The sequence below is a fragment of the Pogoniulus pusillus genome, chromosome 15 (genome assembly GCF_015220805.1).
Source record: "Pogoniulus pusillus isolate bPogPus1 chromosome 15, bPogPus1.pri, whole genome shotgun sequence".
In the NCBI taxonomy this organism is placed as follows: domain Eukaryota; kingdom Metazoa; phylum Chordata; class Aves; order Piciformes; family Lybiidae; genus Pogoniulus; species Pogoniulus pusillus.
The window spans coordinates 766,848-789,420 of record NC_087278.1 but is presented as its reverse complement, the minus strand read 5'-3'; the positions used below and the strand labels follow the sequence as shown (position 1 = coordinate 789,420).

The 22,573-nt window shown below is 57.9% G+C and overlaps 1 protein-coding gene across 4 annotated transcripts in view; it reads right to left on the bottom strand.

Annotated features, from left to right (window-relative positions):
* Positions 1 to 22,573, bottom strand: part of TMCC3 (transmembrane and coiled-coil domain family 3) — a 74,875-nt gene that overhangs the window by 6,155 nt on the left and 46,147 nt on the right. For all 4 annotated transcript variants that reach the window (XM_064154895.1, XM_064154894.1, XM_064154897.1 and 1 more), the window contains exons 2-3: positions 4,216 to 5,114; positions 819 to 954 (exon numbers count right to left, since the gene is read on the bottom strand). In XM_064154895.1, the coding sequence (XP_064010965.1) occupies positions 819 to 954; positions 4,216 to 5,114 (1,035 nt within the window). The remainder of the gene's footprint in view (positions 1 to 818; positions 955 to 4,215; positions 5,115 to 22,573) is intronic.

Sequence of the window (22,573 nt, the reverse complement as noted above, 5' to 3'; positions counted from 1 at the left end):
AGGTTGGAAGAGAGCTCCAGGCTCAGCCAGCCCAACCTAGCACCCAGCCCTGCCCAACCAACCAGACCATGGCACTAAGTGCCTCATCCAACCTTGGCTTCAACACCTCCAGGCACAGCAACTCCACCACCTCCCTGGGCAGCCCATTCCAATGCCAATCACTCTCTCTGACAACAACTTCCTCCTAACATCCAGCCTGAACCTGCCCTGGCACAGCTGGAGGCTGTGTCCCTCACAGCTCTTTCCTTCATCCAAAAATATCTGCACATCTTATTGCAAGCGAAAACAAAACACCTGAGGGGGAGCTGCAGGCAGGCTGGGGAAGGACTGCTCAGAAGGGGCTGTGGGGATAGGACGAGGGCAGTGGTTTGGAACTGGAGCAGGGCAGAGTTAGGTTGGGCATCAGGAGGGAGTTGTGCACAGTGAGGGTGGAGAGAGACTGGCACAGGCTGCCCAGGAAGGTGGTGGAGGCTCCATCCCTAGAGACATTCAGGATCAGCCTGGCTGTGTCCCTGTGCAGCCTGCTCCAGCTGGAGGTGTCCCTGCTGCCTGCAGGGGGGCTGGACAGCTTCTGTGCTCCACAACCTCCCTGGAGGTGTTCAGGACCAGGCTGGATGAGGCCTTGAGCAACCTGTTCTAGTGGGAGGTGTCTCTGCCTATGGCAGGGGGCTTGGACCTGGATGATCCTTGAGGTCCCTTCCAACCTTAACCACTCTATGGTTCTACCCTGGAAGGTTGGACCAAGTGATCATTGAGGTCCCCTTCCAGCCTGGGGCTGGGTGAGCCCCTGCTAAGGACGAGCAGCAAAGCAGCAGTACCTGCACGTCTCGGGAGCGTTCGTACGCCTGGTAGGCAACTTTCTCCTCGATGCTGGCCAGCTCCTGCTTCAGGTTTGCAGTCTCATGCTGGTGGAGGTCCGTGAGGTCATTTAATTGGTCTTCCAACCTTTCATATCTTAGGAGGAGAAAAGGTCTGGGTTTAGTGCCTCTGGCTGGTAATGAGAACCAACAGGGCAGTGACGTGCTTGGATAGGTGACCAAGTGGAAGGTCCTGCAGCTGGGTGGGTGCAATCCCAAGCACAGCTCCAGGCTGGGTGGGGAATGGCTGAGAGCAGCCCTGAGGAACAGCCCCTGGGGGTCTGGGCTGATGCAAAGCTCCACAGGAGCCTGCAGGGTGAGTGCAGCCCAGACACAACCCTGTGCTGGGCTGCAGCCAGAGCAGTGTGGGCACAGGGCAAGGGAGGGAATTCTGCCCCTTGGCTCTGCTCTCCTCACACCCCACCTGCAGTCCTGGGGACAGTTCTGGAGCCCCCAGCACAAGCAGGACATGGAAGTGTTGGAGGCAGTGCAGAGGAGGCCACCAAGATGCTGAGAGGGCTGCAGCAGCTCTGCTCTGAGCACAGGCTGAGAGAGTTGGGGCTGTGCAGGCTGGAGAGGAGAAGGCTTCCAGGAGAGCTTGGAGTGGCCTTGCAGGATGTGAAGGGGGCTGCAGGAGGGCTGGGGAGGGACTAGTGACAAGGTCTGGTGATGAGAGGAGGAGAAGGAGGAATGGGTTTGAAGTGGCAGAGGGGAGATTGGAAGGGGATGTGAGGAAGAAGTTGTTTGCAGTGAGGGTGGTGAGAGACTGGCACAGGTTTAGAGTGGTGAGACACTGGCACAGGTTGCCCAGGGAGGTTGTGGAGCACAGAAGCACCCAATGTGATCGAACCACAACCTCCCTGAAGGTGCTCAGGACCAGGGTGGATGAGGCCTTGAGCGACCTGTTCTAGTGGGAGGTGTCCCTGCCCATGGCAGGGGGCTGGAACTGGCTGATCCCTGAGGTCCCTTCCAACCTATGATTTCTCGGTGTGGGGTGCATTGGGATTCAGCTGCCTGGCATCACAGATCAGGAGCAGCTTTGGAGAGCATCCAGAAGCACTTGTTCAGCAAATGGAAAGCCTCCTTTGAGTGTTTCCTGCTGGCAGTGGGCATTAAAAAACAAATATTGGTACACCAGTGGCAAGTTCTGTGACCTCTCCATGGTGCCTGAGGGCACAGGGCTCAGGTTTTCCCAGTCCTCCCTCTGCATTCAGACCAGAAGTGAGGGTCTCCTAGGTGAGCCTGGCTTGCCTGGGGCGACAGGAGGAGTGTGCTCCCTGCATCCCAGGGAGTTAGGGGTTGGAAGGGACCCAGGGAGCTCACTGAGTCCAACCCCCCTGCCAGAGCAGGACAATCCTATCTGACACAGATCACACAGCAACACATCCAGACAGGCCTGGGAAGGCTCCACAGAAGGAGACTCCACAGCCTCTCTGGGCAGCCTGTGCCAGGGCTCTGGGACCCTTCCAGGCAAGAAGTTGCCCTTGTGCTGAGCTGGAACCTCCTGTGCTGCAGCTTCCATCCATTGCTGCTTGTCCTATCCCAGGCAGCAGTGAGCAGAGCCTGTCCCCCCCTCCTGACCCCCAGCCCTCAGAGATTTAGAGACATTGATTCAATCTCCTCTCAGACTTCTCTTCTCCAGACTAAGCAGCCCCAGGGCCCTCAGCCTCTCCTCACCAGGCACTGCTCCAGGCCCCTCAGCATCCTCCTGTCCTCCCTTGGACCCTCTCCAGCAGTTCCTGTCCCTCTGCAACTGGGGAGCCCCAAACTGAAGGCAGTGCTCAAGATGAGGTCTCAGCAGGGCAGAGCAGAGGGGCAGCAGAACCTCCCTGGCTCTGCTGGACACACTCTGCTCAATGCCCCCCAGGACCCCACCGGCTCTTGGCCCCCAGGGCACATTGCTGCCCCATGGATGCTCTCCCCCAGCACCCCCAGCTCCCTCTCCTTGGGGCTGCTCTCCAGCAGTCACCTCCCAGCCTGGACTGCTGCAGTTTATTGCTCCTGCCCAGGTGCAGGACTCTGCACTTGTCCTTGTTGAACCTCCTCTGGCTCCTCTGTGCCCAGCTCTGTGCCCAGGGCTCTCTGGATGGCAGCACAGCCTGCAGCTGTCTCAGCCAAGCCTCCCAGCTTGGTGTCAGCAGCAAACCTGCTGAGCAGACTCTGTGCCCTCATCAGTGGCACTGGTGAAGATGTTGAACAGCACCAGAGCCAGCACTGATCCCTGGGGGACTCCACTGGTCACAGCTCTCCAGCTGGGCCTGGCACCATTGAGCACCACTCTTTGTACTCTGTCTTGTAACCAGTTCCTGATCCCCCTCACTGCCTGCTCTGCCATCCCACATTTCCTCAGCTTGCTCTGAGATGGGAGCATGTCATGGATCTTCTCTCAACACAACCCCTGCCACTGATGTTCAGCCTGCTCCTGCATGCCTCTGCACAGCAAACCAGCTCAACTAAACCAGCAGGAAACCAGAGGGGTTCAGGCAGGTTGCAGCTTGATGTAGGTCAGGCACAGGGTGCAGCCAGCATGGAAATGACGGAGGCAGAACCTGCCTGGCTGTGGAAGCAGTGGCAGGAGGCTTGAGCTTAATGGCAGTGAGCTGTCAGAAGAGACTGCTCTGCCTTCTCCTGGAAGCAAGTGCTGAGTCTGGGAGGGCTCTGTGCTCTCCTGCTCCATGGCACCAATGATATGCAGCCCTGCCCTGCACTGCAAGAGCTGAGAGCAAGAGAAACATTCGAGATTGCATCCCAGATGGAGGCTTTGCCCATGAGCTGTGTCCAGTTCTGGGCTCCTCCATTGCAGACAGATGCTGAAGTGCTGGGAGGTGCCCAGAGAAGGGCAGCAAGGCTGGGGAGGAGCCTGGAGCACAGCCCTGTGAGGAGAGGCTGAGGGAGCTGGGGGGGTGCAGCCTGCAGCAGAGGAGGCTCAGGGCAGAGCTCATTGCTGCCTGCAGCTGCCTGCAGGGAGGCTGTAGCCAGGTGGGGTTGGCCTCTGGTGCCAGGCAGCCAGGGACAGAAGAAGGGGACAGAGCCTGAAGCTGTGCCAGGACAGGTCTAGGCTGGATGTGAGGAGGAAATTGTTGGCAGAGAGAGTGATTGGCATTGGAATGGGCTGCCCAGGGAGGTGGTGCAGTGCCCATGGCTGGAGGTGTTGAAGCCAAGCCTGGCTGGGGCACTTAGTGCCATGGTCTGGTTGGTTGGGCAGGGCTGGGTGCTGGGTTGGGCTGGCTGAGCTTGGAGCACACAGACACATCCCCACTCACTCTACACACAGAGGCACACAGCCACGTCCCCACTTTCTGTACCCACTCCAAAGCATCCCAAGGGAGCAGCGTGGCAGGAGCAGGGGAGCAGGTACCTGTATCTCTCCTCCTGCAGCATCTGGGAGATGAAGCCGTAGTCCCTTTTAAACTGGGATTTTAAGCTCTCGATGTCGTCAGCCAGCTGGGACTGCGTCTCCTTGATCTCCCTGAGCTCCTCCAGCACCACGGCGAGCTTGCCCTGGCTGCCCAGGGCGGCTGCCCCGGCGGGGCCGAAGGCGGCGTGGCCGTTGCTGTCCGCCGAGCCGGAGGTGCCGCTGGAGCATTCATCGTCGCTGCCGTACTTGGGCTTGGCCACGCTGGTGGCGCTGCCGCCGTACGCCCTGGCGCTGGCGTCCGGGCGGAACTCCTCCAGGGCGCTTTTGAGGTGAGCGATGTTGTCTGCACTGCCGAACTTGTTCCGGATCAGGTTTGCAAACTCCCTAGACTTGCTGAAAACAAAGACCGGAGGGGTGAGGGAGACCCCCGGCACGCCCGACCTGCTGCCCTCCGCCCCGTGCCCGGCGCCGCGACCCTTCGCCTGCTGAGCCTCTTTCAGGCTGTCTTTGCAAGTCTCTTTGGCAGTTCTGGAAGCTCCGTTTTGCTCCAGGTCCTTCAGCTTCCTGTGGTACTGCTCCAGCTTCTTCTGGAGCTGGGCAATGGAGTGGGCAGACTTCTGGTTCTTCTTCTCGAAGACCTGCTTGATGCGCCCAGCCTGCTGCTTGTCCGCGCTGCTCACCAGCTTCAGGTACTCGGCCACGTTGCCATCTCGAGCTGTTTGCTCCACTTTGATCTGCTCTGTCACCTTGAGGATTTTCTGCCTCAAGCTGTCTGCACCGAGCTTGACTTTGTGAAACTCCAGGACCCCATCTGGCACGTCGAAGTTGAGGTTGGTGTCGGAGCCTCCCCGGCGGATGCTGAGCGGCAGGCTGAGGGTGTTCATGTCATGTCGTTCCCCCTGGGGGCAGAGGAGGAGGGGGGAAAGGCAAATAACAGTGATCCTTTCATCAGCTTGCAGGGTCCTATCACTGCTGCCTGGCACAGGACAAGCAGCAGTGGATGGAAGCTGCAGCACAGGAGGCTCCAGCTCAGCACAAGGGGGAACTTCTTGGCTGGAAGGGTCCCAGAGCCCTGGCACAGGCTGCCCAGAGAGGCTGTGGAGTCTCCTTCCCTGGAGCCTTTCCAGGCCTGTCTGGATGTGTTGCTGTGTGCCCTGAGCTAGATTGGGTGGTCCTGCTCTGGCAGGGGGCTTAGACTGGATGAGCTCTTTGGGTCCTTTCCAACCCATAATATCCTGTGATCCTTTTCCACCTGTAATTAAGTGCACAACATAAAGGAGCTAATAGCAACAAAACAAAGTGCAGCTTTGGAAAGTAAGAAGCATTTTTCCGCCCTTGGCTCTGCCCTGCTCAGACCTCACCTCCAATCCTGCTTCCAGGGCTGCTGGCCCCAGCAGCAGGAGGACACAGAGCTGTGGAGAGAGCCCAGAGGAGGCCACAAAGATGCTGGCAGGGCTGGAGCAGCTCTGCTGTGAGCACAGGCTGAGGGAGCTGGGGGGGTGCAGCCTGCAGAGGAGAAGGCTCCAGGGCACCTCAGAGCTGCTGCCAAGAGCTGAAGGCATCCTGCAGGAAGGCTGCAGAGGGAGCTGTGCTGAGGGGGTGTGAGGCAGGCCAAGGGGCAATGGTTTGGAGCTGAGGCAGAGCAGGCTGAGAGTGGAGCTGAGGCAGAAGCTGTTGAGTGTGAGAGTGGTGAGAGCCTGGCCCAGGCTGCCCAGGGAGGCTGTGGCTGCCTCCTTGCTGGGGGTGTTGCAGGCCAGGCTGGGTGAGGCCTTGAGCAGCTGAGTGTAGCTGAGAGGTGTCCCTGGGCATGGCAGGAGGTTGGAGCAGCTGAGCTCTGAGCTCCCTGCCAGCCTGAGCCATGCTGTAAGGACCTCTCTATTGCAGAGATCAGACACCCATGGGGGGCACTTCTACCCCCAGGGGGTTACCCAATGTAATAGTGACAAGAATCAGAAGGGTCAAAGCTGACTCCCATCTGCATGAAACTATTTAACAAGTCTTAGAAATAGAGCTAAGGAAAAAAACCACAACACTTTACAGAGGACCTCTTAAGGTGCTAACATTGGAGTAGATGAGCTCTAAAGGTCTCTTCCTGCCTAAGCCATTCCCTGAATAGAATCATAGAATCAACCAGGTTGGAAGAAACCTCCAAGATCATCCAGTCCAACCTATCCCCAAGCCCTATCCAGTCAACCAGACCATGGCACCAAGTGCCTCATCAAGTCTCTTCTTGAACACCTCCAGGGACGGTGCCTCCACCACCTCCCTGGGCAGCCCATTCCAATGCCACTCACTCCCTCTGTGCAGAACTTCCTCCTAACATCCAGCCTAGATCTACCCCGGCACAACTTGAGACTGTGTCCCCTTGTTCTATTGCTGGTTGCCTGGGAGAAGAGGCCAACCCCACCTGTGGCAGCCAAGCATGCACTGAACACCAGCACCAATGTGCACCCCAGGGTGCAAACGTTTCCTTAGACAGATTCCCTAGGTCTGGATCGATTCAGCCAGGGGGAAAAGCTCAGGAGAAAACAACAGCTTCCTGAAACAACCCAAAGCATTCTGGAATCAGCTCTGGCACAGCCTGATGCTGTGATCAATCAGGGCCTGCATATACACTGGAGACAGAGGCATCGCCGGTGGCACTCGGGACACGCTGTGCATGCTTCCAAGAACGGGTGGGTCTGCCTCTGCCTTTACACAGCACTGAGTGTTTACTTCCTCAGGACAAAATAGGCTAAAAATATATTGTAATGACTGGACAGGAGCCCAAAGCAGATCCCTTCTCTCTGATGTCCTCCCCCTCACTGCCGTCTCCAGTGGTCAGCAAGGTCTTATCATGGGCAGGCACTGCAGCGCCTTCCTGGAACGCCAAGGTCACAGCAGCAGCAGAGCTGAACAGAACAATGGCTTTGAGGGGAGAGATCTGCTGAGGGTCGCCTTGCCTTTGGAGCAGGGGAAGTGATTAGCAAGTGGCAAAGCTCCTCCTGAAAGGAGTGAAGCCAGGCAGAGAGAGAGAGGCTGAGAGAGCTGGGGCTGTTCAGCCTGCAGAGGAGAAGGCTCAGGAAGACCCCATCGGGTGGCTGCCAGGAGGAGGGAGGCTCCCTTTTTACCAAGTCCCACAGAGAAGCCAAGGGCTGATGGGGACAGGTTACTGCTGGGGAGGTTCCCACTGGGCTCCAGAAGGAAATGTTCCCCATGAGCACAGTCAGACACTGGAGACACCTCCCAGGGGCAGTGGTGGAGCCCCCTGCACTGGGCAGGTTTAAGGGTCAGCTTAGCAGGCTGCTGGGGCAGCTCAGGGCAACTCCACCCTCACCTGGGAAGGTTGGAGCAGAGGGTTCTTGGGGTCCCTTTGCACCTGGCACTCTGATGCTGTGTGTGCCAGGGTCAGCTACAGTCAGTGAAGCTTCCAGGAGGATTGTGCCTGAGCTCCCAAAGCACTGCTGGGAATGGGGAGGTTTAGCTCTGGACTGAGAGCTCCTCAGGGGTGGACTCATGCCCAGCATTCCTCTGGCTCTATCTGCCCAAACAGCAGGAGCCCTCCTGCCATCCAGCTGCCAGGCTGGGCCAGGCAAGAGAGGCTGAGAAACCTGCTGACACCAGGCACTGTTGGGCCCTTCTCTGCCTGGCTTTGTGGCGAGTGCAGCGCTGAGCACACAGCCCTGGGGCAGCCCCTGCAGCCGCCAGCTCCAGGCTGCGCAGGTGAATCACTTCCTCAGCCCCACTGCCTGCCGGCAGCTCTCCCCCACCCAGCGAGAGCTCATCCGCCCCGGTTTGGGTGTCAGACTGAACTCTGCTTCACAGATCTGGGGGCTTCCACACCCTCCGAGGGGGTGTCAGAAGGCAGCAGAGAGAAAAAGCATTTGCAGGAGAGTCAGTGGCTGCCCCAGGCATCAGGCTGCACACATCGTGGGGCTGCCTCCTTAAGAGGAACAAGCCAGGGAGCAGAGTGCTCTGCTCATGGACAGCCTCACAGCCTTGGCTGGGTTGGGGAAGCCTCCCCAGGTCATCCAGTCCAACCACCGACCCCACTCCACCACGGCCACTGAACCATGCCCCAAAGTGCCATGGCCACAGGGTTCTGGGACAGCTCCTGGGAAGGCTGAGAGGATTGGAGCTGTTTCGTCTGGAAAAGAGCAGTCTGAAGAGGACCTCACCAGTGCTGATCAATACCCCAAGGGTGGGTGTCAGGGGAATGGGACCAGGCTTTGTTCAGTGGTGCCCAGTGACAGGACAAGGGGAAAGGGGCACAAACTCGAGCATCAGAAGTTCCACCTAAGCTGGAGGAGGAACCTGTGCAACCTCGGGGTGGCAGAGCCCTGGAGCAAAAGGCCATTTCCTGAGCAAGGCAGCAGGCAGAGGCAGATGAGCCTGCACGGCTCCGGAGGCCTTGGGAAGCCACCTCCTCTGTGCCAGCATCACCTGGCAGTTACAGCCCCCCACTTTGCTACAGAAAGCAACTCGGGCAAGAGGTACAGAGCAAGACACTGAGCGCAGCAGGCCAGACCGCGGCTGCAGAGCCTGCTCCTTCGCAGGGGCAGCCTGAGCAGCTTCTCTCTGCCTTCACTCCTCCCTCCTGGCAGCAGCACAGAGCTGAGGCTGTAGCACAGGCACCGCCTGGGAGGTGCAGATGTGCTCCATTTGTGTCTCGAGGAAAGCAAAACACTTTAGAATGCTGTAAAACAATCTGGAGAGAGCAACTGCAAAGCAAGCAGCCCCACAGCAGCTCTGGTGCCCCTAGACGGACAGCCTCAGCTCGCCTGCCCCACCGGCTCAGCGCCAGGGGGCCGCCAGGAGCCGAGACTCGCACAGCCGAGTTCCCACCAGCGCTGCACTGCCCCAGGAGTCTCCTTTGCCCTCACTGCCAGGGAAGAGCCTGACCTGAGCTGGGCCCTTGCTTGAGTGTCAGGAAGCCTTTGGCCAGGGCATCGCTTCAGGTTAGCCACACTGCAGACCAGAACAATGGGGGGAAGAGGCAGTTTGCTGCTGCACTGCTGCTGGCTCCTGTGCCAGCCCCAGCAGCAAACAGCCACTGCTGCCCCCAGCTCCTGTGCCAGCCCCACCAGCAGCCACTGCTGCCCCCAGCTCCTGTGCCAGTCCCAGCAGCAAACAGCCACTGCTGCCCCCAGCTCCTGTGCCAGCCCCAGCAGCAAACAGCCACTGCTGCCCCCAGCTCCTGTGCCAGCCCCAGCAGCAAACAGCCACTGCTGCCCCCAGCTCCTGTGCCAGCCCCAGCAGCAAACAGCCACTGCTGCCCCCAGCTCCTGTGCCAGCCCCAGCAGCAGACAGCCACTGCTGCCCCCAGCTCCTGTGCCAGCCCCAGCAGCAGACAGCCACTGCTGCCCCCAGCTCCTGTGCCAGCCCCAGCAGCAGACAGCCACTGCTGCCCCCAGCTCCTGTGCCAGCCCCAGCAGCAAACAGCCACTGCTGCCCCCAGCTCCTGTGCCAGCCCCCAGCAGCAAACAGCCACTGCTGCCCCCAGCTCCTGTGCCAGCCCCAGCAGCAGACAGCCACTGCTGCCCCCAGCTCCTGTGCCAGCCCCAGCAGCAGACAGCCACTGCTGCCCCCAGCTCCTGTGCCAGCCCCAGCAGCAGACAGCCACTGCTGCCCCCAGCTCCTGTGCCAGCCCCAGCAGCAAACAGCCACTGCTGCCCCCAGCTCCTGTGCCAGCCCCAGCAGCAAACAGCCACTGCTGCCCCCAGCTCCAACAAGAGCCAGGCACAAGTCTCACGACTCTCAGTTCTGTTCCAAGTTGTTCCACAGCACAGAACTGGCAGGAGCCAACCAGTCCCAGTCCAAAGACCTTAGAACCCAGAGGATTAGCTTGGTTGGAAAAGACCTCTAAGAGCAGCCCCACCATGGCCACCAAACCCTGTCCCCAGATGCCACGGGCACAGCCTTCTAGAACACCTGCAGGCATGGGCACTCCACCACTCCCTGGGCAGCCTGTGCCAATCCCGGACCACTCTGCAGCAAGGACATTTTCCCTCATCTCTACCCTGACCCTCCCCAGCACCGTTTCAGGCCAGTTCCTCTCCTGCCACCTGATCCCGGGGAGCAGAGCCCAACCCCCACCTGTCTGCAGCCTCCTCTCAGGGAGCTGCGGAGCGCAGAGAGCCTCCCCTGCCCCAGGCTCAGCCAGCCCAGTTAATGACGGAAGTCATTAGAAGGCTCTCTCCCAAGTTCTTAGCTGAAGCTAAATGTCAGTTCTCTGTGCAGGTTCCTCCTGCCTCAGGTTTCCATGGCAACCCAAGGGAGCAGCTCTGCCCAGGGGCTGCACAGGCTGCTTCCACCACCGTGTGTACCAGAAGCTGCAGTCGCTCTGAAGGGGCAGCCCCTGCCACTAACCTCTCCAGACCAACCACAGCTGCTAGGAACCAGGAAGGATGCAAGATTTCCCATCCCCATGGCTGGGCCCAGCCCTGCAGGTGAGGTGTGGGCAGAGCCAGGGGCAGGATCCCCTCTCTCCATCTCTGGCCACGCTGCTCTGGATGCAGCCCAAGCTGCCCTTGGCCTTCTGTCTCCCAGTGCCAGCACAAGGGGCAGTGAATGGCAGCTGAGGCAGAGGAGGTTCCATGTGAACCCGAGGAAGAGTTTTTCCCACTATGAGGGTGCCAGAGCCCTAGCACAGGCTGCTCAGGGGGGCTGTGGAGTCTCCCTCTCTGCAGATATTCAAACCCCACCTGGATGTGTTCCTCTGTGAGCTGCTCTGGGTGCTCCTGCCCTGGCAGGGGGTGGACTGGATGAGCTTTGGAGGTCCCTTGCAGCCCCTCACATTCTGTGATTCATTCTGTGGTTCTGGGCTGGCAGTGCCCATTGCTGGCTCCTATCCAGCTTCTCACCCCCAGCACCCCCAAGTCCTCCTCTCCAGGGCTGCTCTCCACCTGTTCCACAGCAGCACAGCTGTAACAGGTCACCTGCTGCCTCCTGCCAGCTCTTAGCTGTTTCACAGTCACCTCTTTTAATTCATTGCTATTCAGAATGTCCAAGCATTTCCTGAGATCCCAGCTCCTGGAACTCTGCTTCCAGGCAACATTACCAAGTTTCTTGCCCTCAGTTCAACAGAAGCAACTCCCACATCTAACTCCATAGATCAACCCCCAAGCAGGTTCTGCCTCCCCCAAAATACAATCATAGGATGCCAGGGGCTGGAAGGAGAGGATGCCAAGGGAAATTTTCCATGTGACCCACCAAGAGGTGATGCCTGCAGCCCAGCACTGATGTCACAAAGTCCAACTGATGACATTTTACTGCTCTGAGCTGGCAGCACTCGCACAAAACCCATTTTGTGTCAAGAGCACAGTGGATCTACAGCAGCAGAGAGGTCTGCAGGCAGTCAGAGGGAGGTCAGCCCAGGTGCAGAGTGGCCCTCACAGGGAGCAGAGTCCAGCCTGGTTTGTCGTTTGCTGGGGCAGTGCAAAGCTTCCCTCTGCAGACAAGGGGACAGCAGCCCCAGCACGCACACGGTCGCTGCGCTTGCGTTGCTGTGGCGGCAGTGGCACATCCTGGGCACAAAAACAATCACAGCTTGTCCTGGACATCAACTGAGTCACCAGCTCCAAGGAGCCTCTTTGCTGCTTCGTTTCCCCCCCACCCTTCTGTCCACGCTGGGCTGATCAAGTCAGAACCTCCCAAGTACACTTTGTGCGACACCAGCAGCTGCGCCCAGCACACAGGACCTGGGATGGCTTCTTGCCTGCCAGCTCTGACCGACAGCTGAGCTCTGCTGCACTGCACACAGAATGGGTTGGCCTGGAAGGGGCCTTAAAGGGCATCCAGTTCCAACCCCACACCATGCCCAGGGACACCTCTCAGCTACACTCAGCTGCTCAAGGCCTCATCCAGCCTGGCCTGCAACACCCCCAGCAAGGAGGCAGCCACAGCCTCCCTGGGCAGCCTGGGCCAGGCTCTCACCTCCCTCACACTCAACAGCTTCTGCCTCAGCTCCACTCTCAGCCTGCTCTGCCTCAGCTCCAAACCATTGCCCCTTGGCCTGCCTCACACCCCCTCAGCACAGGTCCCTCTGCAGCCTTCCTGCAGGATGCCTTCTCCTCTGCAGGCTGCACCCCCCCAGCTCCCTCAGCCTGTGCTCACAGCAGAGCTGCTCCAGCCCTGGCAGCATCTTTGTGGCCTCCCCATGGCCCTCTCCAGCAGCAGCTCCATGTCCCAGGCCTGTGTCTTTGCCCTTCAAGCCTTTCAGGAGTTTGTTTTCAAGAGCCCTCCCTGGAAGGACAGAGAGGATGCTTTGTGTTTTCAGCCACAATCTAATCTCCATCCCAGCACCGTTCAGGACTCCTTGGGTGTTTTGTCCTAGCTCTCCCAAGGACACAACATGTCCCAGGGGTTATTTATCTGGCACAGTGCACTAGATCAGCCTGGCCAGAGCCTCAGCCACCCTGGCCTTAAACACCTCCAGGGATCAGGCTTCCACCACTTTCCTGGGCAGCCCCTGCCAGCCTCTCACCAGTCTCCTGCTGAACAACTTCCTAACATCCAGGCTGACTCTCTCCATTTCCAGCTTTGCTCCATTCCCCCCAAGTCTTGTCACTCCCTGACAGCCTCAGAAGTCCCTCCCCAGCTTTCTTGTAGCCCCTTCAGGTCCTGGAAGGCCACAAGAAGGTCCCCTGGAAGCCTTCTCCTCTCCAGCCTGCACATCCCCAACTGCCTCAGTCTCTCCTCACAGCAGAGCAGCTCCAGTCCTCTGCTCATCCTCGTGGTCCTTCTCTGGCCACCTTCCAGCACCACCACATCCCTGTTGTATAGTGGCTCCAGAGCTTGTCCTCATCAGCCCTCTCTCCTCCATGGGACTCCTACAATGGGAGTCTCCATCCTCCCGGGAGCCACCCTTGATGTGCTGGTCCATGGCAGTAACATCTCCCCTGAGATCTCTTCTCTTTCTCTCCTCTCCTCCTCTCCTGAGCCTTCTCTTCTCCAGGCTGAACAACCCCAGCTCCCTCTCCCAATCTGGCAGGTTTAGATCAGGGTGCAGCAATTCAGTCACAGCTTTCCCTCCCTCCCCCACATAGTTTTATGACACCACAAACACTGCCCCGAGCCTGACGGTGTTTTTATGGCAGACTGCAGTCTCCATTCAGAGGGGTTTCAAACAGAGCCCAGCCTCAGAACAGGCTGTGTGTGGAGCTCCCAGCCAGGCTGAGCTGCTCCCAGGAGCACAGACAGAGATGGCAGCTGCCAGTTCTCTTTCCAGGCTATTTCCTACCTATTAAACTCATATTAGAGTCTTCTATTTTTAGAGCTGTGGAGATGTGAGCAGCCCATTCACCAACACCATTTGATTAGAAAGGAGGCTGCCATCAATATTCCCTGCCTCACCTCCCTCTGCTTTGAACTTTCTCAGCAGATTCATTTCCTCTCCCCTCCCCTCCCCTCTCTCAGGTTTCTCTCAGCCCCTCTGAAGGGACATTCCCCGGCACAAGGCTGGCTGAGGTGTAAAAGATCCATAAACACCACCGCATCCAGTCACGGCAACGGCACAGCAGCAAGAACAAAGCTGAGCTCAGTGGGGAAGGAAGCAGGCAAGAGCTGTGCTGTCCTTGGAGCCACGGCAGCGCTGCTGGCACTGCCCCGGCCAGAGCCCTGCACCTGAGCAGGGAGCTCTGCCCGGCCGCAGCCCAGGGCAGCCTGCAGCGAGTGGCACCGCAGCCCGCACGGCACAGCAGCTCCCTTGGCTGGGAGGGAGGAAAGGCAGAGCAAAGCCTGAGGCACAGCACAGCTGAGAGGACTTGGGAAGGCAAGAGCAGGCTGAGGACAGACCTCAGTGCCCTACACTGCTGCCCGAAGGGTTACGGGGAGGCGGGGGGGGGTCAGTGTCTGCGTCTTGGAATGAGACAGAACAGCCTGGAACTGCATGGAATGCAGCAGGCTGGCAGAGAGCTCCAAGCTCAGCCAGCCCAACCCAGCACCCAGCCCTGGCCATCCAACCAGACCATGGCACTAAGGGCCCCAGCCAGCCTTGGCTGCAACACCTCCAGCCATGGGCACTCCACCACCTCCCTGGGCAGCCCATTCCAATGCCAATCACTCTCTCTGACAACAACTTCCGCCTGACATCCAGCCTAGACCTACCCTGGCACAGCTTCAGGCTGTGTCCCCTTCTGCTGTCCCTGGCTGCCTGGCAGCAGAGTCCAACCCCACCTGGCTACAGCCTCCCTGCAGGCAGCTGCAGGCAGCAATGAGCTCTGCCCTGAGCCTCCTCTGCTGCAGGCTGCACCCCCCCAGCTCCCTCAGCCTCTCCTCACAGGGCTGTGCTCCAGGCCCCTCCCCAGCCTTGCTGCCCTTCTCCAAACACCTTCCAGCACCTCAGCATCTCTCTGCAATGGAGGAGCCCAGACCTGGACACAGCACTGCAGGGGTGGCCTGAGCAGTGCTGAGCACAGGGGTAGAAGAATCTCCCTTGTCCTGCTGCCCACACTGCTCCTGAGCCAGCCCAGGATGCCAGTGGCTCTCTTGGCAGCAGGGGAGAGTTAGATTCCTTTGCTGTAAGAGTGGTCAGCAGCTGGCACAGGCTGCCCAGGGAGGTGCTGGAGGTGTTCCAGAGCTGTGTGGCCATGGCACTTGAGGACATGGTTTGGTGGCTGTGGTGGGGTTGAATTTTACTTCCCTTTCAGTCAGTGTTGCCTCCTGCCCCTGCTCAGCAGGGGTACCTAAACCAGGGTCACAGCTGGGGACTCCTCCGAGGCCAAATTCAAAGCAGTGTGCCCTGCAGAAGCAGACACCTGATCTGGGCTCACACTCAGGTGCCACATTGCTCCTGCAGCCAGCTCAGGTGCAATTTCATCCTCTCTCTGACACCACAGGCACCTGACACCCTGCACCTGCAAATCATAGCCCAGGTGCTGCTGTCTCCACTCCATCTCACCCCTGGCAGGCCTGGCTGGAATGATGATGGCAGCCACTTGGGCAGGGGGAAGCTCAACAGGGCCTGGAATCTTTTCAAGGGTTAAGCTCAGTGTGGACACTACAGAGGCTGATCTGCTCCTTCCTGGAGGATGCCACATACAAGGACTTAGCCTCAAATCAAAGCTCAGTGGTTAAATAGTGGATGAGAAGCTCAATCTGAGCTGGCAGTGTTGCTCTTGCAGCCCAGAGAGCAACCAGAGCCTGAGATGCAGCAAGAAGTGTGGGCAGCAGGCAAGGGAAGAGATCCTTCCCCTCTGCTCCCCACTGCTGGGGCCCCACCTGGAGTACTGCCACCAGTGCTGGAGCCCCTGGGACAAGAGGGCTGTGGAGGTGCTGGAAGGTGCCCAGAGCAGGGCCAGGAGGATGAGCAGAGGGCTGGAGCTGCTCTGCTGTGAGGAGATGAGGGAGTTGGGGCTGTGCAGGCTGGAGAGGAGAAGGCTCCCAGGGGACCTTCTTGTGGCCTTCCAGGACCTGAAGGAGACTACAAGAAAGCTGGGGTGGCACTTTTGAGGCTGTCAGGGAGTGACAGGACTGGGGGGGATGGAGCAAAGCTGAAGGTGGGGAGAGTCAGCCTGGATGTGAGGAAGAAGTTGTTCAGCAGGAGGGTGTTCAGCAGGGGTTGCCCAGGGAGGTGGTGGAAGCCTGATCCCTGGAGGTGTTTGAGGCCAGGCTGGCTGAGGCTGTGTGCAGCCTGCTCTAGGGTGAGGTGTCCCTGGGCATGGCAGGGGGTTGGCACTGGCTGCTCCTTGTGGTCCCTTCCAGCCCTGACTGGTTCTATGACTGAACAGAAGTTTCTGTGAATCCTGAGCTGCTCCTTGCCCCTTTCCCAGCCCTGGCTGTGGCACTGGAGGATCTCAGAGGGCTTCTCCAGCCCAAACAGTTCTGCACTGCTGCAGGAGGGCTGGATGAGTGCAGCTGCACTCTAACTTCTCTTCTCTCTTTCACAGCACTACTTGGTGTAAATTACAGCTCTCTGGGCTCTCCCAGCCTCGTTTTGTCTCTCTCTTCTGCCACCCAAACCACAGAGCTGGGAAGGATGGGGAGCAACAGCTCAAAAGCAACTTTAGCTGCCTGCAAGTGAGCAATGCTTCAAAGCAAGCAGCAAGAGAGCTAAGGCAGGTAGGCTGCAGACAACTGCCACTGTTCCAAGGGAGAAGCACTCAGCCAGGCATTGCCTGCATTCTCTTCCCTCTTCTTCCACAGGCTTGGAACACCTCTTTTCCTAAAGACTCCATTCCCTCATGCTCCAGGGACTCCTCTGTGATGGCTTCATAGCAGTCCACTGGCAGGGGAGCTGATGTCACAGGCCTTTGGCAGGGCAATCAGTGGAGACTCAAAAGGCATCATGAGTTCACCGCAGGGGTCAGGGGAAGCAGCAGGCCAGAGATGATTCATGAGCTCAGCCGTGTGCCTCCAGCGGCAGGCACGGGCAGGGGGAGGACCTCTGGGCAGCTCTTGCTGCTGCCCAGCACCGGGCTGCTGTCTGGGCTGCACTCACACTGCACCCTCACTCTGTGCTCCACAGCCTCCCTGGGCAGCCTGTGCCAGTGTCTCCTCACCCTCACTCTGTGCTCCACAGCCTCCCTGGGCAGCCTGTGCCAGTGTCTCCTCACCCTCACTCTGTGCTCCACAGCCTCCCTGGGCAGCCTGTGCCAGTGTCTCACCACTCTCACTGCCAAGAATTTCTTCCTCCTCTCCCAGCTCACAGCCATTGTCCCTTGTCCTGGCACTCCCAGCCCTTGTCTCAAGTCCCTCCCCAGCTCTCCTGGAGCCCCTCCAGGTACTCAAGGCTAGTCTGAGGTCTCCCTGGAGCCTTCTCTTCCCCAGGCTGAACAGCCTGAGCTGCTTCCAGCCCTCATTACCCTTAAAGCTTGCAGCCTCCTGTCCCCCTGACCAGGCAGAACAGAGCTGAATGATGCAAAAGCCTCAGGAAACATGGAAAATACTTTCCAGCACAGAAACAAAGAACTTTCAAAAGGAAATTCCTGGCTCCTAGCATTGAAGATACATTCATTAACTCCTCAGGCTTCCCTTCCAAAGGAGTCATCTTTCCTGCTGCTCCAGCCTGGAAAGAACCTTCAGAACACCATTGCTCCTACAAAGAAATAAATTCTCCTGCCTCACAACCTTTACTTGCACTCAGATCTTTCTCTTCTACACCCAGGTTGATCTCAACCACTGCTCATCACTGCTGTGCTCCTGTGTGCCCTGCCCTGGGTGCTACTGCTCTGGCAGGGGGCTTGGACGAGCTTTGAGGGTCCCTTCCAGCCCAGTGCAGTCTGCCAATGCCCTGGTAGTGGTCTCCTCTGCTTGCAGCCTCAAGCCTGCCACTAGACCACACACGGAGATCAGCACCAGTCTGACTTCAGCTCAGTGCTCCACTAAGCAAGCCCCAGCCACTGCCAGGCTCTCCAGCAGAAGCTCAGCCTGCTGCCCCCGAGCAGGACCCACAGCTGCATTCTGTTCTTCTCTTGCAGCAGGAGTAAGGCAAACATTAAGTTGTACCTTTTGCTTTCCAAGCCACACACTGGGAGAGTTTTCACCTCTCTTCCTTTGTCTGTTTTGGGCTTAAACAGACCAAGAGTGCATTTCTGTGCAGCACTCCCAGAAGGGGCACTTCATAATCATCACAGCAGAGGCAAAACAGAGGCCAGAGGGGAAAGGAAAGGTAACATCTTGTCCTGCCAAGCTCCTGAGCAGCCAGAGCCCGCTGGCTCCTGTGCACAATGGCAAAGCTGGCCAAGGGCACCATTGTTATATAGAAAAGTTCTCCTAAACCATTACAGTTCTGCATAAGTGAAGATTCAGCAGTACTGAAACTGCAGTGAGCAAGAGGAGAAGCCAGCAAAGCCTTTTGCTTCCCTGCCTGGCACAAAGACCTCTCAGGTCTCAGTCAAGAGCAAAAGCTGCTTTGGCACAGCTGCCTCAGGCTTCAGTGCACACATCTGGCTCCACAATGCATCCAGAATGGTGACATTTGCATTTTTGTGCTGAAATTCTCAGCTTTTATGCATGCTTGAAAAAATACCCACTGCTGCAGAGCACTTTTAGAGTGGATTGAGCCTCACCCAGCTTCAGCTGCCCACCTCGATGTGACTGAGCTCAGACATCAACTCAGCAGGGATCAGACAAGCCACCTGCAAGAGCTCTACCCCTGCAGCTACCTGCTCCTTAGGATCAGGTGACAGGTGAGGACATGGCCTGGAATTGTGCCAGGGGAGGGTCAGGTCGGAGAGGAGGAAAAATATCTTTGCTGCAAGAGTGCCCAGGGAGCTGGTGGAGTGCCCAGCCCCAGAGGTGCTCCAGAAAGGTGTGGCCATGGCACCTAGGGTATGGTTTGGTGGCCATGGTGGTGCTGGGCTGCTGACCTTGGAGGTCTCTTCCAACCCCAACAATTCTCTGCCTGTAACTCTGTGCAGAGCCTGCCAGGACTCAGAATGTCTTCAGGTACCTGCTGGCAGCCAGAGGATTTACTCTTGCTGTGGGTGGTGGTCTGCACTCCTCCTCTTCCTAGCTCTCCCTCAAGTCTCATCATCATCCCCTCTTACCCCCCAGCCTTCCCGTGCCCCTGGTACAAAACTTGCCAAATCCAGCTCACTGCACAGGCCAGAAGGAGCTAACTCCTCTGGAGAGCACAGCCCCCCCAGCTCCAGCAGCCTTGCATCAACCCACGTGTGAAGGAGTTCCACTGCAGAGACCCCCACGAGAAGCTCAGCAGGACGACTCAAGAGCATGGCAAACCCCTGCCAGCCTTCTGGACCCATTTCAGCACAAGAGGAGCCTGGCAGCTATGCAGTCTGGTGCCATTCAGCAGCTGACCTTCAGAGACTGCCCAGGACATTCCTTTGGCCCCTCTCGGGGCAGGCTGTGAACCTTCTCTCATCATGGGAATGAAACGGTGCCACCTGCTCCAAAAAGGCCTGGCTACAGGTGCCAAGGTGCAGCCAGACTGCTTCCTGAAGGGTGGGGGGAATGCACCAAGATGAGCAATTTCCTGGACACGGCAGAGAAGGAGCAAGGAAAATCTGGAGCGTGATGAGGTGAGGAGAGACCTTGCTGAGCTGGCAGCAAACGCCAGGGACAGCTGTGACAGAGCTGTGTTAGAGCTGCAGAGCCTCCAACAAAACAAAGCCTCTTAACGCAGCAGGGGCTGCAGCCTCCATTAGCCACTTGCAGCACTACCTGGAGCAACACCAAGGACTGAAGCAGTTTGGTTTCAACTCATCTGTGTGCAGTGAGAGCAGCACTTGGCCTTTGGAATAAATGTGTAGCCTGATTCTAACCTAAACACTGCACTTGCCCCACGCCTGCTGCAGCACAGCACTGATGCTCCTCAGTGCTTTAGGCACCACAACGGTCCGCAGGGAAAGCTTCCCTCTCTGCAGGCTTCCAAGGCCCCCCTGGATGTGTCCCTGTGTGACCTGCCCCAGCAGATGCTGCCCTGGCAGAGGGGTTGGACTCCAGCTCTGGAGGTGCCTTCCAGTGCCTACCATCTAGGACTCTCTGATCACACCTGATCTAAGCAGCTCTGACTCAACAAGGTCTGCTTCCTCAGCCTAACACCAACTGCCTCTTCTGGGGCTGCTGCTGGCTTTGATCCTACTCTGCTCCAAAGCCTCTCCCTGCAGCGCTCAGCCACAGCTTCTCGTCTGCTGCAAGCCAAGCTACAGCCCATGGCCACCAGAGCTCCACAAATGGCCACCAACACAAACGACTCTCCCGGGAAGTGAGACTGAAGCAGGGACTCCTCAGCATGCCCACAGCAGAGTGCTGCTGAGCTGCACTGCCCAGGAGCAGGCAGATGCGAGGAGCCAGTTCGGTCCCTGGCTGCCACTCACCTGTACAGCCTGGCTGGCACCCAGCAGCACACTCTGCACGGGTAGATGCTCCTGCAGTTCCCCGTGAGCACTGCCTGGTGCTCACAGCTGTCACACCTGCTGGAATAGCTTGGAATAAAAGGAGGGAATGCCACAAGCCCAGAGAAGCTTGCTACACCAACCGAGCCCAGCAGGGCTTCTCTTTGCTGCAGCACTGAAAGCCCACCCAGAAACTCAGGTGTTAATAATCGACGGAGCCAAAAGCACCACCAGAGGAGGCCACAAAGATGTTCCAAGGACTGGAGCAGCTCTGCAGACTCAGTTTCTCCAGGCTCAGCTTTAGAGCTGCTGCAGAATGTCTCCTGCAGTGCTGTCAGGCAGCTGTGGACACCGAAGCTTCCCTACACTGCTGCTGCCTGAGGATTGCTTCCATGGGAATGCTTCCTCAGCACAGCTGTGCTGCTCAGGAAGGGCAATCAAAAGCAGCCCTCCCCTTGGTGGGGAAAGGTTGGTAAGGGAAGCTCTGCTGAGTGCTGCTGGGGAGGAAAGGGACTGGTTTTGTTCCAGAGGAGGATACTGCTGCACAGCAGGGTAGGGACTCTGGCTGGCAGGAGAGCTCTGCTGGGGATCAGCTGCACCTCACCGCTTGCCTCCACGGACAAATCTACCAGAGAGCTTCACCTGGCAGGAGCAGGGCAACACAGCAACACCACACCAAGCTGTGCAGCAGCAATCACCCTCTTGATTTCATTTAACAGCAGCAAAATGCTCCTGCCACTAATCCTTCAGCTCTTCGAGAGATTTAAGCCCACAACTCAGTGCTTATCAGGGCAAGAATGGCAAACCAAACCAGAAGGCAGGCTCATGAGCTCCCCAACAGTCCTGTCTGGCACTGCAAGCAAAGGCAGAGCTTCAGCTTTCCAAAGAGTTCTACAATGAAGGAGGTAATGAAGGCAAGAGCAGATCAGTGCTGTCAGTGAGCGAGGCAGGCTCTGCTTCAGCCCCCAGCAGCTCACCTGCCCCTGTGGCTTCAAGGGTGAGTGATGGCTCCGTGTTGGCCTCCAGCACTCTGCACAGCCTACTCTGTGCCAGGTCTCATAGCCCTAGGTGCAAAAGCAGAGCTTGGAGCTCCTAACCAAACTCTGCTAACAATAGCTTCTCCCCTCTGCTGTCAGAACACGAGAGAAGGGTGAGAAGAGAGTGCAGAAGGAGGTCTCTGAGCCCCAGAGCTCTGCAGGATGGGTTACAAGCCCCAGAAGCCCAGAACAGGTATTTCTCCTCCAGGGAGCTTTGCCTTTCAAGGAGCACCAGGAGATTAAACCTCCTTCTCTCCTAAAACTGGGGGGCAGTTGGGGCTTTTGGGTTGGTTTTGGTTTGAGTTTTCTGATTGGCTATTTGTAACGTTTTGGATCCTTCCAGGTCCCTTTATTTCCTCCAAAGGTACTAAAGGCTGTAAGAGATGAAGGGAACTCAAGGACAGATGATGAAAGTGATTAGAGGCTTAGAAAGGCTTCCAGACGAAGCCAGATTATGAAAGTCTGCCTGGCTTCTAGGGGAGACGAACCAGAGTGCTGGTGAGAGGGGCATGGAGACAGAGAAGAGGCATTCCACGGCTCACAGCCCCTGGGGTTCTGCATTCTCTGCTTAATGGATGTGTGTTAGAGTGTGAAACTCACGGCATGGGAGGTCTTCATGATTCTGTGATTCTAACCCTCAAGGCTGGAGAAGTCCTCCAAAGGCTGCCCGCCTGAAGACTGGACTGAGGAACCTGTGAGACCTAACCACTGCTTTGACACATCTCTTCAGGCCAGGCTTTATTCAGTGCAGCTCTCCCTGCTCCTGCCCATTCTCCTTCCTCTGCTGGCAGAGCCAGCTCCAGGACTCGATTCCCACAGGCAAAGCCTCCCTGCTTTGCCCAGGCTCTGTGGGCACTCCCCTGCCAGCTGGGCATGGCTGTGCTCATGCTGGCATTGTTTTCTCCACCGACATCTGGGAATGGCAGCTGGAACTCCAGCTGCTCTGATGCTTTCTGTCAGACTCACAGAGCCAGCCAGGCTGGCACAGCCCCTCAGGGTCACCAAGCCCAACCTACAACCCTGCTCTACAAGGTTCACCTTCAACCAGCTACCCCTAAGCACCACATCCAAACCACCTGAAACACATCCAGGCAGGGTGACTCCACCACCTCCCTGGGCAGCTCATTCCAGTCCCTGACCACTCTCTCCAGGAAAGACTTCTTCCTAATGTCCAATCTAAATCTCCCCAGCCTCAGCCTGAGGTCATTCCCTCTCGTTCTGTCTCAATCACCTGTGAGAAGCGCCCAGCAGCAGCCTCTGCACAATGTCCCTTCAGGTGGCTGTAGGCAGAACTCAGGCTCTACAATGCTGCTTCCCCACAGAGCATCACCAGCTGCAGCTGCTCCACTGCTTGACTATTTCCATCCCCCAAGTTAGAGCAGTGTGGAAAGTGTTGGAGTTATTCAGGCAATTTATCCAGGGAAAAAAGGAAATCCAATTTGTCCAAAATCATAGAATCAGAATGCAGCAGGCTGGCAGAGAGCTCCAGGCTCACCCAGCCCAGCCTAGCACCCAGCCCTGCCCAACCAACCAGACCATGGCACT